Source organism: Schistocerca gregaria, chromosome 6 (genome assembly GCF_023897955.1).
Source record: "Schistocerca gregaria isolate iqSchGreg1 chromosome 6, iqSchGreg1.2, whole genome shotgun sequence".
In the NCBI taxonomy this organism is placed as follows: Eukaryota; Metazoa; Arthropoda; class Insecta; order Orthoptera; family Acrididae; genus Schistocerca; species Schistocerca gregaria.
In genome coordinates, this window is record NC_064925.1 from 272,939,567 (window position 1) to 272,955,967 (window position 16,401).

Here is a 16,401-nt window from a genome sequence, read left to right on the forward strand (position 1 = left end):
GTGTGGAGTTTAGGCATACAGTAAAGGCTGTCCTTCCTACAAACTGCAGTGTCATAACGTTTCTTTTATTGTTGTTGAACGTTGGCGAAATGCTACACAGGCAGCGGAACTGTACAGAGAGCTATATCCTGACAAGTACCTACCTTTTCGACGGATGTTTTCTCGTCTTGTTGAGACGCTTCAGGAAAGGGCAAGATTCAACCCACGACAACGCAATCGTCATAGCACTCGAGCAGGCGAAGCTGATGAAGTTACTGATCTCGCTTCCGGTGCTATGAGTCCACATGTGAGCACACGACAGCTTGAACACGAGATTGGCATTCCTAAAACCACTGTACACCGTATTCTTACACCCCACCGGTTCCATCCTTACCATGTACACCTACATCAAGAATAGCATGGGAATGATTTCCAGAATCGTGTACAGTTCTGTCAGTGGACCCGGCAGCCAATCCTCGCCAACCCGATCTTCTTCTCTGATGTTCTATTTACTAATGGATGTTCCTTCTCAACCAAATGTCAGGTAAATATAAGGAACACGCCTTATTGGTCCAGCAACAAGCCACGATGGCTTAGACAGGTGGAACATCAGCGTCAGTGGAGGGATAAAGCCTGGTGTGGGATGCTTGGTACTACAATTATTGGCCCTTATTTCATCAATGGTAGTCTAAACGGCACAGTGTATGCCAACTTCCTCAGACGAATTCTTCCTCCTCTTCTGGATGAAGTGCCGCTAAGATCCAGAATGCTTATGTGCTATTGGCACGATGGATGTCCAGCACATAATTCCTTGTGTGCACATCATGTTCTGACCTGAAGGTATTCTACCAGACGGATTGGTCGAGGAGGAACAGTTACTTGGGCTGCTAGGTCTTCTGATTTAAAATCCTTTGGACTTTTTACTTTGGGGGTGCGTTAAAGACGTCGTCTATCGCGATATTCCAACGACTTCAGAGGACACCCAGGAACGTATTATGCTTGCTTGTAATTCTCTTCAGCAGGCCACATTGGAAGAAGTAAATAATTCTTTCATTCAACGAAGGCACCAGTGTATCGGTGTCCAGGGTCACTACTTTGAGCACCTTTGAATGTTCTACTTCTGGGCAATGATACAGGAGAGTCATGGTCAATTTTGTGTTATGTTTTTACTTGGTTTTCATTTGTTTTCTGGTAACTCCAGCAAGTGGACGAGTTTGTGATCATGGGCTCAAAGTCAGTGTTGTGTTATGTAATTAATAACATTGTGTTTCAGTGAATGGTACGCTGTAATACATTTTGAACAGGTCTTGAGGAAAGGAAATGAATTACTGAATAAAAAATACAGGGTGCCATTTTTAAAAGTCATACTGCTATTCATATCTTTGTAAAAAACAAAGCTACAACATTTGAGTGAAACATTTTGTAATTTGCATCAGAGCAAACAGTTATTTAGGGTGGTCAAAATAAGTGGGCCACACTGTATATGACCTGAGTTCGTTGCACACTGTGTGTGTGTGTGTGTGTGTGTGTGTGTGTGTGTGTGTGTGTGTGTGTGTGTTTTTCGTTGTATTTAATTTTTTCACCTGATGCTAGTCATCAAGGTCTCTAGTTTTGCTGAGTCTCTCTTTTTAACAATAAAAAGGAATATAAAATGACCTTGCAATAGTTGAATTCTAAAATTTTCTCACTGCAATAATTGGAAAAGAATGATAAACCTTTTTTCAAATGGCATTGCAGTAGTTGAATTGTGAAATTTTTTAATTACAATAACTGAAAAGAATGACTACTGTAAAGATCTTCGTGGGGAACATACTGAAACATGCAGTAAATTTTGTTATATTAGAATTTCATGCTTCTGGTCATAGCTAACGTAAGAAAAAATATCTCCGTAGAAAAAGTAGTATACATTGTGAAAAAAGTTCATCGAATGCATGTTCTAGACATTGTTATTAATGAAAAAAGGTACTCCTGGACAACAAATTTGCTGCGAAAGAAAATATTGTGTATGTTTAAGACAATTTGTGTGTAGCCATTTTTAAAGAACTCAGGCTACCAGCAGTCTATGTACAAAAAATGCAACCAAAGAAAATATTGCATGTATCACAAGAAAACTTGAGTGAAATTGTATCAAATAAAATATCCTGAACAAGGGAAGAAAAGTTGTTACCCTGTCTCCTTGTCATTATTTACAAAATCTTACCCAGTCTTAAAGATTCAACTACATTGGCAGTCCCAGTGCACACAAATGTAAAAACGACAATTCTCTTACACATAAATGAATAAAAAAATACATGTCAGGAGTGTGTATGAGAGAGATGACTCAGTTCACAAAATATTTATTTAAAAGATAGTTCTACTGCATGCAAGTGTATTAAAGATGTTAGCCTTAAGTTGTTATGTGTAGATAGGAAATGTGATATAATTTATGAAGTCCCTGCTCCACATCTGATAAAAACATTTAGTGTCCTGCTTTATTATCCTGGGAGACATTGAACTGTTGAAAATAAAACTGTAAGCTATGGTGTATAGAGCATGAATGCTTGATGCCTACTAAGATGGTTCAAATGGCTCTGAGCACTATGGGACTCAACTTCTGTGGTCATTAGTCCCCTAGAACTTAGAACTACTCAAACCTAACTAACCTAAGGACATCACACACATCCATGCCCGAGGCAGGATTCGAACCTGCGACCGTAGCAGTCGCACGGTTCCGGACTGCGCGCCTAGAACTGCGAGACCACCGCGGCCGGATGCCTACTAAGACCAGAGGGTAAGTGACCACAGTGCCATCAAGCAATATCCTTGGCAGACTTATACCACAACACAAGGTGGAGCCATTCTGCCTTTTTTTCTGTCAGCTTTTTCTTCTGCCATATTTGATTAGGACATCACAGTTCGCCATCTTTGATAAATCTGCCTACCACACAGGCTGTTTCAGCTTTTCCTGCTGCCATCTTGGATAAATCTGGCAGCAATGTAGATTGCCACAACTTTGTTACAGTCCCATTACTGGTGGCCGTGTGGCGATTATAAAGCTTTAAATGCTATCACAGTACAATAGCACTGTCCTATACCTCATTTACAAGATTTGAACTGCTAATACTTCAAAATAAAGATATTCTCCAAAACTGAACTCATCAGAGCTTATGACCACATTGCCACTGCACAAGAAGATGTACTTAAAATGGGTGTTCTATTCACAGTAACTTGAATGATTTGCCTTTTGTGTATTATAATATTATGACTCATAAGAAGAAATTAATGATTTTAAGCTATAATATTAAACTCGTTGTCATTGAACTAGGGTGTATACTGTCTCTGTTTGTATGTCTGTGAAGGACAATATCAATTTCCAGAGCGGCATCGACTAACCCACATCGAACGTAATTTACTACCACAAATAAAGATTAAAAGAAACAAAAGTACAAATTCCACTGCCGTAACATGAGTAACGAGAAAAAATAGATCGACTTCCAATGTTAGCAGATGACGAGACTGTCCAAAAACTTCCTTGCCGAGAAATCTTGATCTCACTTCGCTGTGTGAAGATGTCATTTGAAATGCATTACTGAATTTTTTTACATGATGTCTTGGCCAAAGTGTTTTTTTTTTTAATCTCAGAGTTCCACATTTACTATGTGTCCTCAATTAGTAGTTGGATGTACTCAAATGTATGTGCACTCTATCCACCAACCGTTCTCTCCTCTTAATGTTTTTAATTTCAAATAAGGTTGTTTTGGCTTTTTTATTTGTTGAAGCAGTCCTTGCGACGATAATTTCTTCTTCGATTTCTTCACATTTTTTTCTGTAGCCTTTTCGCTTTGGATGCCGTGCACTTTCTGTTTATTTGATTCCTAAGGAACTTAAATTGCTGAATTCCCGTCTTTCCTAGAACATTTTTCTACTTCCTTCTTTTGTCGATCAACTGAAATATTTCTTCTGTTGCCCAAGGTTTCTTCGCAGTTAGCTTTCTACACCTATTAGCATTAGAACATTTGAAATTGCGATAACAGACCGCACTATTTTCATATTTATTCATCCCCTTCTATACATCTACGTGTGACGTCAGGAAGAGCTTCAAGTGTTCGTGCAGAGCATCTCTCTGTCGTCTGGTGAACAGTTTTGGCAGTAGAATCAAAGTATATACTGAGAGGATGAGATGCGTTTCCAAAGCCGGGTATGGCACGAAAATACTGAAAATCCATTATCTTTGAGCTGCAGTTGTTTGCTTGACTCGTAGTTCTGGATGTTTCGTTACCTGTGAGAATCGAGTTTTGAGTGTTGTGCAAGTGAAATGGATAAGGTAATTTTTATTTAATAATTAGTTAGGAAAATGTGAATTGGTGAAGAAAGGGAGAAAAACAATTTGATGTAAGGGTGCTTTTATACATGTTAAGCATAGCAACAGTGCGTCATGTGTAGCGGCGTGTCCGGGTGGCGACTGTTGTTTAATTACTTGTTACACTTATTGTATTTACCATCGTTATTTGTAAACTATAGAAAATCGTTTTTGTGTAGGTTAATGCATTGAAGGACAAAGGAAATGCCGCCCTGCAAGCGGGCAAGCTCGACGAAGCGATTAAATGTTATACCGATGCAATAGCACTGGACAAAAATAATCACGTTTTATACAGTAACCGTTCAGCAGCGTATGCAAAAGCAGGAAAGTACTCTCAGGCACTGGAAGATGCGGAAAAAACTGTGGAATTGAAACCTGATTGGGCTAAGGTGAGTTACAAATACTATTTCTTGAGTTCAAAACTCGTTATTGCTTCGAGTCTTACTTAAAGGTTTAGTCGTTGAAACTAGAAATAGATACTTCAAATAAGAACTGACGCACAAGGTAGTCATTGGTGTGAGAATCTGATGGTGAGAAAAAGATATTACGCTGAACCGATAGCCGCCAGATTCCGTTGTAAGCAAGTTAGTGCCATGTCCACAAAGATTTAGACATCGACGAGACCTAAACACCAACTCTTTCTTTTAGAAAGGAGTAGTTTAGCGTACTGTATAAAATTATGCACATTTGACGATGGACGTTCGTGGAAATAACCACTATGATATTGTGGAAACACCACGCACTATGTAGTATTCCATACAGGCAGATAAAAGTTTAATTTATTATAATCTTTTGTCGTAATGACTGGAATAAAGTATTCGATAAGTATGATGCTATGAAATTAACTCAAAGTCGCATCTGTACATTGTACTAAAGCTTCATAACTTGGAGAAAGAACAAACCTCTCAACTGGAGGCAAATACTTCAATCTTATCACCCATTGAATGCCAAGTCCGCTTATTGAACTTTTTCCTTGGTAGTTTGATAGTATACAGTACAACTGCCTTCTTTAATGGGAAAATGTAGTCCTACCTGCAGCATTCATAGCAAATAGGTCAGTTGTTAAATGTGGATGTTCGCATGTGGCGCGTTTGAAAAAATGTTAATGCCTGACATAGTCAATTTAAATAGGTGCCTTCTAATGCAAGTTTCAGATAAGCCAATGGCTCCTGCAGTGTCAGTGTAGAAATGTTAACATTTGAATACTTCCACATGGGCAGTCTCTAGCCCCTGTCTTGATTTAGTGTGTGGTTCCCCTACCCCTTCCTCCCTTGATTGAGCCGATGGTGCATAGATTAGATTGGAGGGTGATAGATTGTGAATCGGCTTCAACAACAAATGTGAATATGGTAATCATCCAGTCTGTAGTGTAGCCTGAGGTCTGTTTATTCCACATGTAACATACCTTTCATTGTACATAGTTACAACTGGATGGTTAATTTAGGAAATCTGTATTATGTAATAAATCTCCATTTATTTTGGTGATATTATGTATATACAAAAAATATGAACAATGCCGTGGTGGTGGGGGGGGGGGGGGTGGGGGCAACACTGTAAATTTTATTGCCTAACCTCCATTAATAAATCTGAATACTACTTTCCAGAATGCACTAATAAGAGATAGGGCATGCCTGCACATGGCAAACAACTTTCTAAATCTGTAAGGAGTATTATTAGTTGAATTGCTTTGGAGAGTAGAGGGACTAAACTGCAGGGTCATCAGTCTCAAGCAGTATTGTGATTTGCCCCTAGTAATAGTGTAATTTCGTGCTATGGCCCTTTCATTCAGTATTAATAAGCTATATCACATTTGGCTCCTGCAGAAGCTATAAGAGCATCAATCATGCTCTAACAACTTTGGGATACTGTGTACTCACTGACTATCCAGACAACAGTATAAGCAAACTCAGCTCTAATAGTGTTTAAACATATTAAATAGATTTTAAGTGACATAACAATCATGTAATAGAATATCATCTTGTGTTAGTGATAAGTTTCTTGTACGATTACAGTCTGTGAAAAAGTTATTTTTCCCATACAGTAGTGGCAAGGTGTATCAGAATATGCATTTGCTGATCAGAAGGCCAATTAGTTAGCAATTACAAGGCAAGTAGCAAACTAAAGTTTGATGTAGTGTCCCTTGCATTCCCACATGAATGGCCAGTAACTGGTGATGACTAGTGACCATTATAAGGAAAGAAAGTAAAGGAGAGGGTCACATTTCAACTATGGGCACCTTGCAGCAGTTAGAATTTCCCACCACTGAAATCGATGTTAATGGCCATATAGTTAACAATCAAGTTCCACAACAGGTCAATAGATTCCAGTCCATTGCTGTCCTAAGAGGAATGCTGTTTAATTAATACTTCAAGGTGTGGAAAGCAAAAGTTCGGTTATACATTCAGTTGGCCTTTTCTGTTAATTAATGTTAATGGAGGTAAATTATGTTTACTCGATTAATTAATTGTCTGCATCTAACTATTCCATAAACCACCTGAAAAACTTTTTTTAGTAACAGCTTTAACATTGTCTGCGCATAGGACAGATTTTTAATATACCCTTGGCGATAGATTTCAACGTTGTTGAGGGAATATAGCCTACCTACAGCCCATCTAGGCGAAATAATTTATTTAGCAGCATTGTATTATGTTATGGAATAATACACACAAGACTTGGATAATACCTTGTCAATGTGAGCAAAGAAGTGTATCAAATTGGAGGAAGTAAGGGGAAAAATTGCAAAGGCCTTGAAAGAATTAGGGAGCACTATGGTGCTTTGGCAGGTTAAGAAACGTAAGGCAGTGGGTGTTAAACTGAGCAAGGTGGCGCATTGGTTAGCACACTGGACTCTCATTTGGGAGGACAACAGTTCAATCCCGCGTCCGGCCATCCTGATTTAGGTTTTCCGTGATTTCCCTAAATCGCTCCATGCAAATGCCGAGATAGTTCCTTTGAAAGGGCACGTCCGACTTCCTTCCCCGTCCTTCCCTAATCCGATGACCTCGCTGTCTGATCTCCTCCCCCAAACAGCCCAACCCCCAGTGGGTATTAAGCTTGGTGACAGTAATCACCCTAATACCACCATAGCGTTATCATTGTGTGTAAGCAAAGTTATCACCAAGTGAAATGTAAGCCATGATTTCATTATTAAAAATTATGAACTGACTTACAAAGATGACAACTTACACATATACACAAATAGCTGGACGTAAGCATACAGAGTACTTGGATGTAAATAAAGTAGCTGAATTTAACTAGGTTGACAATTTCATGAGCTGGTATCGGCAGCTCAGCTCATGAAAACCCAAAAAAACTGGAAAATAAAGAGCAACAGCTTTTAATAAAGCAATTGCCGCTGAATTATTTACTAGGACATTAGGGAGTCTCTGATTCCACCCATCTTTGACACATGATGTCATCAATATGGTAGAAAGCCTACTTCCAAAATGGAGACAATATTGTCACTGCATACATGTGCCAACTAATGTGAACATAAATAAAAATGGCACAAGAACATCCAACTCCAACAATAAAATGAAACTAAAGGGGCAACTGTGGCAAATAGGGGGCTTAGGACAGGGAAAAGCTGAATATATAACAATTCAAAACACGCCATTAAAAAAAAAAAGACTTGGTTTAAGACAATGCTACAGCCACAAAACCAGCAGGAATTGTGTACACTTCACTCAACCAATATAGTTCAAATCAAGCCCACAAACCAAAAAGCCATCTGCAATTCTGTAAAGTGGATTGGACATTTCCCTTGACCTTTACTGATCAAACAAAGCCCTCGACACCAAAAAGCCAACACCTAGAACTATGAAAAGTGAAATTTGTTATTTTACTACATAGCTCAAGCACAGCTATCGATACCTACTGGCAAACCAGAAATAAAAAAAAATCACAACCCCATACTTTACACACCTACATAACTCACAAAACACTGCTGAAACCAAAACCTCAACAATTTGAAAACCCATATTCACTTGATCAATTAAAACACAACTGAAATACTATAAATATAACAGACAAAACATCAGAATTACTATAGAATAAAACCAAAGCTAGAGTTACTTACCAACAAAAGTCTCCAACAAAATCACGTAGTCTTGCTACAATACCCCCCCCCCCCTCCCTTACACACACAAACTAATTACACCTAACAAAAATGCCACACGCACATAAACAAAAGGGGGGAAAAAACCTCACTGAAAACAAAGCAAGCACTTCCAAAATCACGTTACAGCACTGATTACTCAGGCTCAAATAAACTCAAATTATCGCAGTGATAACAAAGACTCAAATGAACCCAATACTACATGTCAACAGTCACCATCAGATGGTGCCATCAAATACAGCACCACGGTGTCTAAAAGCATGAACCAACTCAAGAACGCGGCACTGTAGCGACATCACACACACCACCACCATTGTGTCACTGGTCAAAGCTGACAGATGAAATCGGACACTTTCAAAGTGGAAGATACCAGCCCATGACGCAAAACTAGAGCAAATCAAACCATCACTGCCCAGTGACAATATCCTGCCTCTCCAGCCAGGTTAGGGTTGCTGCCATTAGAAAAATACTAACAGGCTCATTTATATGTCCCACACCCCTCCCCTCCCAAATCAGGGCATCACTCTCAAATACTCATGATAAAGAGATGGAGACAACTTGCAGCACAAAAATAGCACAATGGTCTGCTGTCAATGGTATCTGCTGCCAGTGGCCATAGGTTGTCACCTGAAACGATATCTCCATGCAGTAAACTTTTTGACTCCGCTCTGCTGGGCAATGTGTTGGACGATTGCCTTTTGTTATCAGCCATTTTCCTGGTGGGCCACAAGTTCAAGCCTGAGCTGGCTTGCTGTACTGTTCCTGTCTTCAACCTGTACAGGCCTACATTGTTGCTGACAACTGCCCGGGGCATGCACATCCGTCATTATCTTCAATGTGCTGGACATCATGGCTTAAACACCATATAGCCTGGAGTGTTGTAGATGCGGCCACAGATCAGCCAAGCCATGCGCAGTGGCCGCAGTTGTCCAGCACCAATAGAGCAGGGCTTGCATCATGCTTCCTCAGTTGCTTGAATGCCAACAGCGAGCATTACCAGCCAGACAGGCAAAAGGCTGACACGCCGTGCTTTCGCGTTCATCTTTGTCGTCATCTTCAGTAACCTGCTCTCAGACTACATTCCCATCCCTTTAATTGGCATGAGTTAAGAACTAATATAACAAGGGTTGTTTTACTGACAGATCACCAAATTGTTCCACACCCCACACCCAGACAGCACTCCGCCCTGATTTGTTACCAGCCAGTTCAACCATCATTGAAGCGGTCACATCCCAACCCCTACACAACTAAATGTATTCTATTTATGTAATAATTGTATACTACATCTAATGACACACATGAAGAAAATTACAGGTGCAGCTGGGAAAAAGAAAAGCAACACACACACAAATTGAATGGTGGCATGAATTTTACTTTCTAATATAGGTTTCGTTTTTCTTCGACTAGTGTTACAAATAGACTCTCTTCCATCCTGCAAACTCCACAGCTTCTCAAACATTTGTTTATAGCCCTTAAACCACCATCATGTGACTCCATATTTTTACTGTCAGGTTTGTCAGAAAAGAGCTTTGGAAGATCGGTCTGATATAACGGTAATTTTTCTAGAAGCCTAGCAGTTCATTTTAGTTCTTATTTCTGATTTCATTTATTTTATATCAGTTCTCCAGTTTTTCCACTCTTTTAAAGGATTCCTGTTTCTTTTCTTCTTTCGAATATTGTTGATGATTTCCCTGTTTTGTCACCTATTTTCATTTTTTGTTGCCGCCTTTGGGAAAATGCCAGACATCGTCATATTCAGGTGCCTTTCTCTTGTACTTTCTTACAGCTCTTTTCTTTTTCTATTATGGGCCTAGGACTACAGCTCAAAATGCTGGATTTTCTTTGCTTGTGCTAGGTTAATGATCTGTTTTGCAGTTCACTTCAACATGCAAAGAATCGACTACAATATCCAGTTTGTGAATTCAGTTGTACATGAAATCATTTGAATAAATAGCCTGTGCAGCTGTTTGATTAAAAAAAAAAAAAAAAGAAAAGAAAAAAAAAAGAACAACTTCTATTGTTTGACCACTGAAAGGTAACCCATCCCTTTTGAAATGTACTCCGCAGTAGTTGCACGTCATCAAAAACATGTTTTTACTTAAATGGTAAAATTTTACCTACTATTTACTACAGTAACAAATAGTGCTAATTACAACAAGAATATCATGTTTCATAGCTAACATCTCTTGAAGTACATCCCTCTCTCCTAAATCATCAGCTACTTGTTCACGTAAGAAGTCAAATTTTTCTTCATAATGTGGTGCTCGATAGTCCTAGTACTGAAAATATGCAAGGAACTGTAGACGTAATCTGTATCGCTTCACGCAGGGGGCGCTACCTTCAATCTAGGATCTCGGATATTAGTGAATTTAGCATATGTTAAAATTCAGGATTGAGTAAGACATGTACGTAATTATTATTATTATTATTATTATTATTATTATTATTATTATTATTATTTCCAACAAAAATTCCTGTCCCGAGATACAGGCCTCCAAAGATGACACTGTGAACACCGTTTTGAAGGCGCAAATTTCGGAAACGTTTTTAAGAAGCTCTAGCTCTGTAATAGTTCTAGATATTTTGTTAGAGGGTTTTCTTATTTGGAACATAATTGATTTGATTAAAGTGATATCCTCAGTTTGGACATATCTGTCAAAGTTCTTTTACTGTCACTTTTCAATTTTCTTTTATATTTTACAGAAAAAAAAATTATTTTCAATAATGCTAATCCAGAAAAGTTAGATTTTTCCTGTTGATTAGTATCATGTAAAGAAGAGGTACCACATTTGAGTTGGATAGGAATTATTTTTAAAAAAAATCTTTAACTTTAAAGGGCAATGTATGTCTTTACTGAAGTTGTTTCTTGATTTCTTGCTCCTTTCTTTGTTACAATGTGTGTTTCTATCGTTATTGTTGCAAATATTGCGTAAACTTTGTTGTCTGTTTCTTTGTCATGGTTGTTCATTGCAGGTTTCTGTTCTGTAGTTGTTCAGTGCTAATTTGTTCGCTGAAAAGGCTTCTAAGAAATCTGAGACCATTCAGTGAGTTCTGTGCTTTCATGAGGAATTTGCCAGTTGACACAGTTGCAGAGTGTTTTTTGAAAAGGACTGTTTGAAATGTCTTGTAATTTGGGTTGCAGGAGAGTGAAGTGTGCTGACTACACATGACATAAAAAAACACTTTGTCCAGGTTCGGAATAAGTGTTCTCATTTGAAGACACTATTTCAAAGTGAGGCTGTTTCCAGTGATGACTTTTTGTGTTCTAAATATTTTGACAGAATCAGAACAACAACAATGATGGTATCAGAACAAGGTGAAGCCTCCCATGGTGCAGATAATGCAGATTTTGCATCAATAGAGGAAGAATTAAATACCTGGAATCAGTCAGTTACAGAGATTGGTGTTATGGCCGAGTGCACCAATCTTGATTAACAGTTAACCGCGGTTAAGTAGATATATAATCCTATTCAGCGCAGTATTCTGGTGCTCCAACATCAATCTAAGTTAAACGAGGGAATCGACCGTGGTTATATTTGACCGGGGCTCTTTCCCGGTTTTCTCGACATAACCACGGTTTTTAGAAGGATACGCTATTAAGATGTCGGTGCGTTTTGATGTTATGGATGGCATTGAGGAAGATTTTTTATACCTCGACCATTTAAATCGTGTCTGAAATCGTGTTTGAGTGATTGTGGAAAGGGGAAACCCTTTTGATGATTATGGTGACAGGAAGTTTGAAGAGAGATTTCGTCTGTTAAAAGAAACAGTGTGGTGGTTATTAAATCAAATTAATGATAGGTTAGAATTTCCTACTGATCGGAATAACCCTGTTTCTCCGATAAACAAGCTTTTGATTACTTTAAGGGCATATGCAACAGGTGCATTCAACATTCTTATAGGGGACAACAGTAATATACATCGTACAACAGCACAACGAATCATCAGTGATGTATCAGACATCATAGCATCACTGTCTCCTCGCTTTATAAATTTTCCTACAAGAGAAGTAGTGCGCTCTGTGATGTATGGTTTTAGTCAATTGGACCGATTTCCTGGCGTTCTTGGTACCTGGGATTGTACCCATATAAGAATTCAGTCTTCTGGAGGACATAATGCTGAACTTCTCCGCAATGGGAAATCATATTTTTCCTTTAACTGTCAAGCCATTAGTGATCACAATTTGTTAATAAGAGATATTGTCGCTCGATGGCCGGGCTCTGTGCGAGACAGTACCATATTTCTCAACTGCGCTCGCAGAGCTCAATTTGAAAACTGAGAAATACCACAAGGTCACTTATTGGGAGATAGTGGTTATGCATGTTAACTCCACTTTTAAATCTGCAAAATGAAGCAGAGCATCGATATAACAGGTCTCATATTAAAACTAGAAACACTGTTGAGAGGAAATACAGTGTGTGGAAGAGATTATTTCCCATATTATATGTAGGAATAAAATGTAATCCACAGGAAGCAATGTCAATCATTGTGGGTATGGCTGTCTTGCATAATATTGCGAGGAGTACAAGCAGTGAAGAACCACCAGAAGATCCTCAAATTTCTCGACTTTTAAATCAGTTACGTGATGAGAGAGACCCCCAGCATTCAAGACAACAAACCAGTGCTACCTGGACAGCAGATGTATCGTGATGATACATTACCTGGAAGAGCAGTTCGCCGTGCTATAATTAATGAACATTTCAGATAATCTAACATAAATTCAGACATTGTTTGTAATGAAAAATTATGATTGCAGTTATGGGATTTCGCCATATTTTCAATCTTTCAGATTATTTCAGCATGTAATCTATTTTGTTTCTGCTGTCTAGCGAACATAAAAGTACTCACTGAGCTGGGTGTGTGATGCGAAATTTGAGGTTTTGTTGTGCCCGGGACAGGATGTGCTGCCTACAGACAATTACTCAGCTGCTGCTTTTCTTAGATATTTTTTTAGTGTGGAACTGTTGCTAATTCATAATTAAAGATATATTTCTTGTGTCACATTGGTTATGAAAACAATGCAGTACTCTGTTATTTATATACATGTTCAGTTTCTGGCTATGTACTTAAATTTGAGAACAAATGACTCCATTACATTTAGAGAGTGTGAGAGTAAAAGCGAGTGGAATAAAATATAATGGATATTTCTGTATTATGTTCACTATAGATCCTAAGCATCTCTTAAATTTTCTACTGTAACAACAAATATGTGAATGTCCAACAGTTTTGCAATATTAAAAGAGCACATATTTATTATTAGAACCTTTCAGTTTAGAGATTATTTTACTGCACTTCTCCTCAGTATTAATGCAGTGTTATCACCTAGATTAGCTTAAAATTGTGAATATGCATTACGCACATGAGCACAAAATAATCATTTGTGTAATAACATAAAATGTCTGATTGGGATTGTTTATTTGTGGAATTGTTTATTTGTTAAATTGTTTCCATATTAATCACTACTCTTTATTTACAATATGATTTTCTTATACGTGTGTGTGGCCAGAAGGTTGTGCAAAGAATTGAATTATGTTGTTAATTCTAGTCAGTCATGAGTGTAGCAGCACTTTACACAATATTATGTACAACTGTATGGTATTAAAAAAAAAATACATGAAATTGCCACACAAAAAAATGTTATCATTGCTACAAAAGCAATGGAATGTTGTCAGCAATGTCTAACACTTTGGGGATCAGTGCAAGAGCAATAATTAGTTAAATAGTGTGCTACTTCGGAAGATATGAAAGCAGAACCGTAATGCTGTGGGTTGATGGTACAAAGTGTCATACTTTAAGTTATTACTGAGGGGAAACTCCCTCCCTCACTCTGTCACTGATATTGATGCAGTTTTTTCACATATTTAATGCTCACTTGTGGGAAGGGAATTCCTTGTTATTGCATAGTGCCACAGAAAAATGCCTCACTACAAATACAGTTGTGGCAGAAGTTACGGGTTGCCATCATAAACATTAGCAGGTGCAGAGTATTGCTAAGAAAGCCACACATGCTATGATTACTATAGCAGAAATCAGTGACCCATCATAGGAATGCATTTCTGAAAATATCTTGCTACAAATTTTGTTGTGATAAAAGTTATGGGCTATAGGTTCCCATTATAAATATTACCTGGTGCAGAGTATTGCACGGAAGGTGGCACACACAAAATTATGATTTGGAGCACTTTCCCTCATAATGTAATATGTTAGGATTTTCTGGTACAAACAATGCAAAACATGATAACATTGGGCCTCATGTATATAACTGTTTCAACACACATGTTCATTCCAGAGTTAGAGTAACAAGGATGTTTTATTAATATTATTTTGTTTCATTCTCATTGTTAAGTCATTTACGTAGAAATTGGCACCTGATGTTATGACTGCAGGCCTGCAACTGACATGTAGCTTACTTGTGTAAACTGCAGTGTTGCTAATCTGTTTTTATATATGAAGTAATTCTAATTTTAAGTGATTGAATGAAACTTAGTCCAGACCAAATAAGCTCTAAGCAGATATTAGACACCAACTAGGATAGAAGCAGTATCACTAACAGGACAAACACAGAGAAACAATTTGAACTGTGAGACAACTTTAATACATTAGACAAAATACAACATAGCACAAAAAATTCAGTCACAGGAAAAAAGTCACGTGTCACTGGCATTTTTCTTCTTCCAGTACTTTAGTTTTTCTTTCAGGGCCAGAATCTTTAAAATTTTTATCCTCAGCACTTTTTGGTGCTCTGCCTTCATCATGAGTAATTGGGCTTCCAGTAGTTCCACTCTCTTCTTGCACACATTGTCTATCACTGTTCCCGAACCTGATGGCCTTGGTTTTGCAGGCATCCTGCGATGATGCCATGTATTTTTCGGCATGCAAATGTTTTCATTGGGTCGATCAGGAGACTGTGAAACAGATTGCAGCTGGCTGACATCCACCAGAACATTATTTGGTGTCTCTTTACTTAGTATTACGATAGGTGTGTGGGAAGTGCTAGGATGTGTGCACTCTGCCAACTCTACAACTGAAGCAGGTGGCGTGTTCTCACTGCACTGCTCTCCATGTTGACAACATCCACAATCATGCTAAACTGTGCATCAGAATCATATGCATTTGTTAACGGTTTCATTGAGGAACCAACAATTTCTAATAGTTTAGGCCGATCATGGATCGTGGTTTTTTGGGTAGGCTTCCCCCCACCTGTTTTATACACTTCCACCTTTTCTTCTGCAAGGTCTTTTCGAAGTCTTCTTTTCATATTTTTGTAACAGGTTTTCAGCCTGTCGTAGGATCTTTTTATCACACCTGAAATTAAATAAATGTAGTTTGTAGTACCGTAAATTAATTCTTATATTATTTACATTCATAAGTCCATTTTGCATTCTGAGGCTCTTAACTTGTAACTGCAATAAAAATCTAAGATGCGTATATGGCTTTTGTTTACAAATCAGTTCATTAAAAAGAAAGTGGTATAGGCATGTATGAAGAATACGGCACAGGGCTAAGTGAGAAACGTATGTTCACAATTTTCAACATAAAAGCTTCCGTTAGTCACTATTTAGTTAACAGTAGCGCGGCATTGGATTTTAAATTTAAAACTAACAAAACCATTCCAACTGTAAATGTACATAGTCCTATCACGTATTTCAGTGGTACGGCAATAACAGTTTCAAATTTCAAACTAAAAGCCAGTGTGTGCCATATCCTACGCTTACGATGAACCTAGAAAAGTTATTCATTTATGAGTAAACTTACCAGGAGTAGAATTAAATTGCGCCTCCACATGGGACCACATTACCTGTTTTTCTTTTAAGCTGCAACCGTCGGTTTTCTTATTTTCAAGAATGGTTGCATTCAAGAAGTACATCTATCTCGTACTTCAAGAAATTCTGTGTTCTTCTTTTATTCTCCATTATTCTCCAAAAAAAGAAACCAACAGATCCGAAATAGGTACCGAGGTACGTAC

General features: G+C 38.1%; 1 protein-coding gene across 1 annotated transcript in view; it reads left to right on the forward strand.

Annotated features, from left to right (window-relative positions):
* The first annotated feature begins 3,511 nt into the window (after positions 1–3,511).
* The window catches only part of LOC126278055 (stress-induced-phosphoprotein 1-like), a 55,808-nt gene continuing 42,918 nt past the window's right edge, over positions 3,512–16,401 (forward strand). The window contains exons 1-2 of the mRNA XM_049977873.1: positions 3,512–4,282; positions 4,498–4,707. Coding sequence (XP_049833830.1) covers positions 4,274–4,282; positions 4,498–4,707 — 219 coding nt within the window. The 5' untranslated portion in view covers positions 3,512–4,273. The remainder of the gene's footprint in view (positions 4,283–4,497; positions 4,708–16,401) is intronic.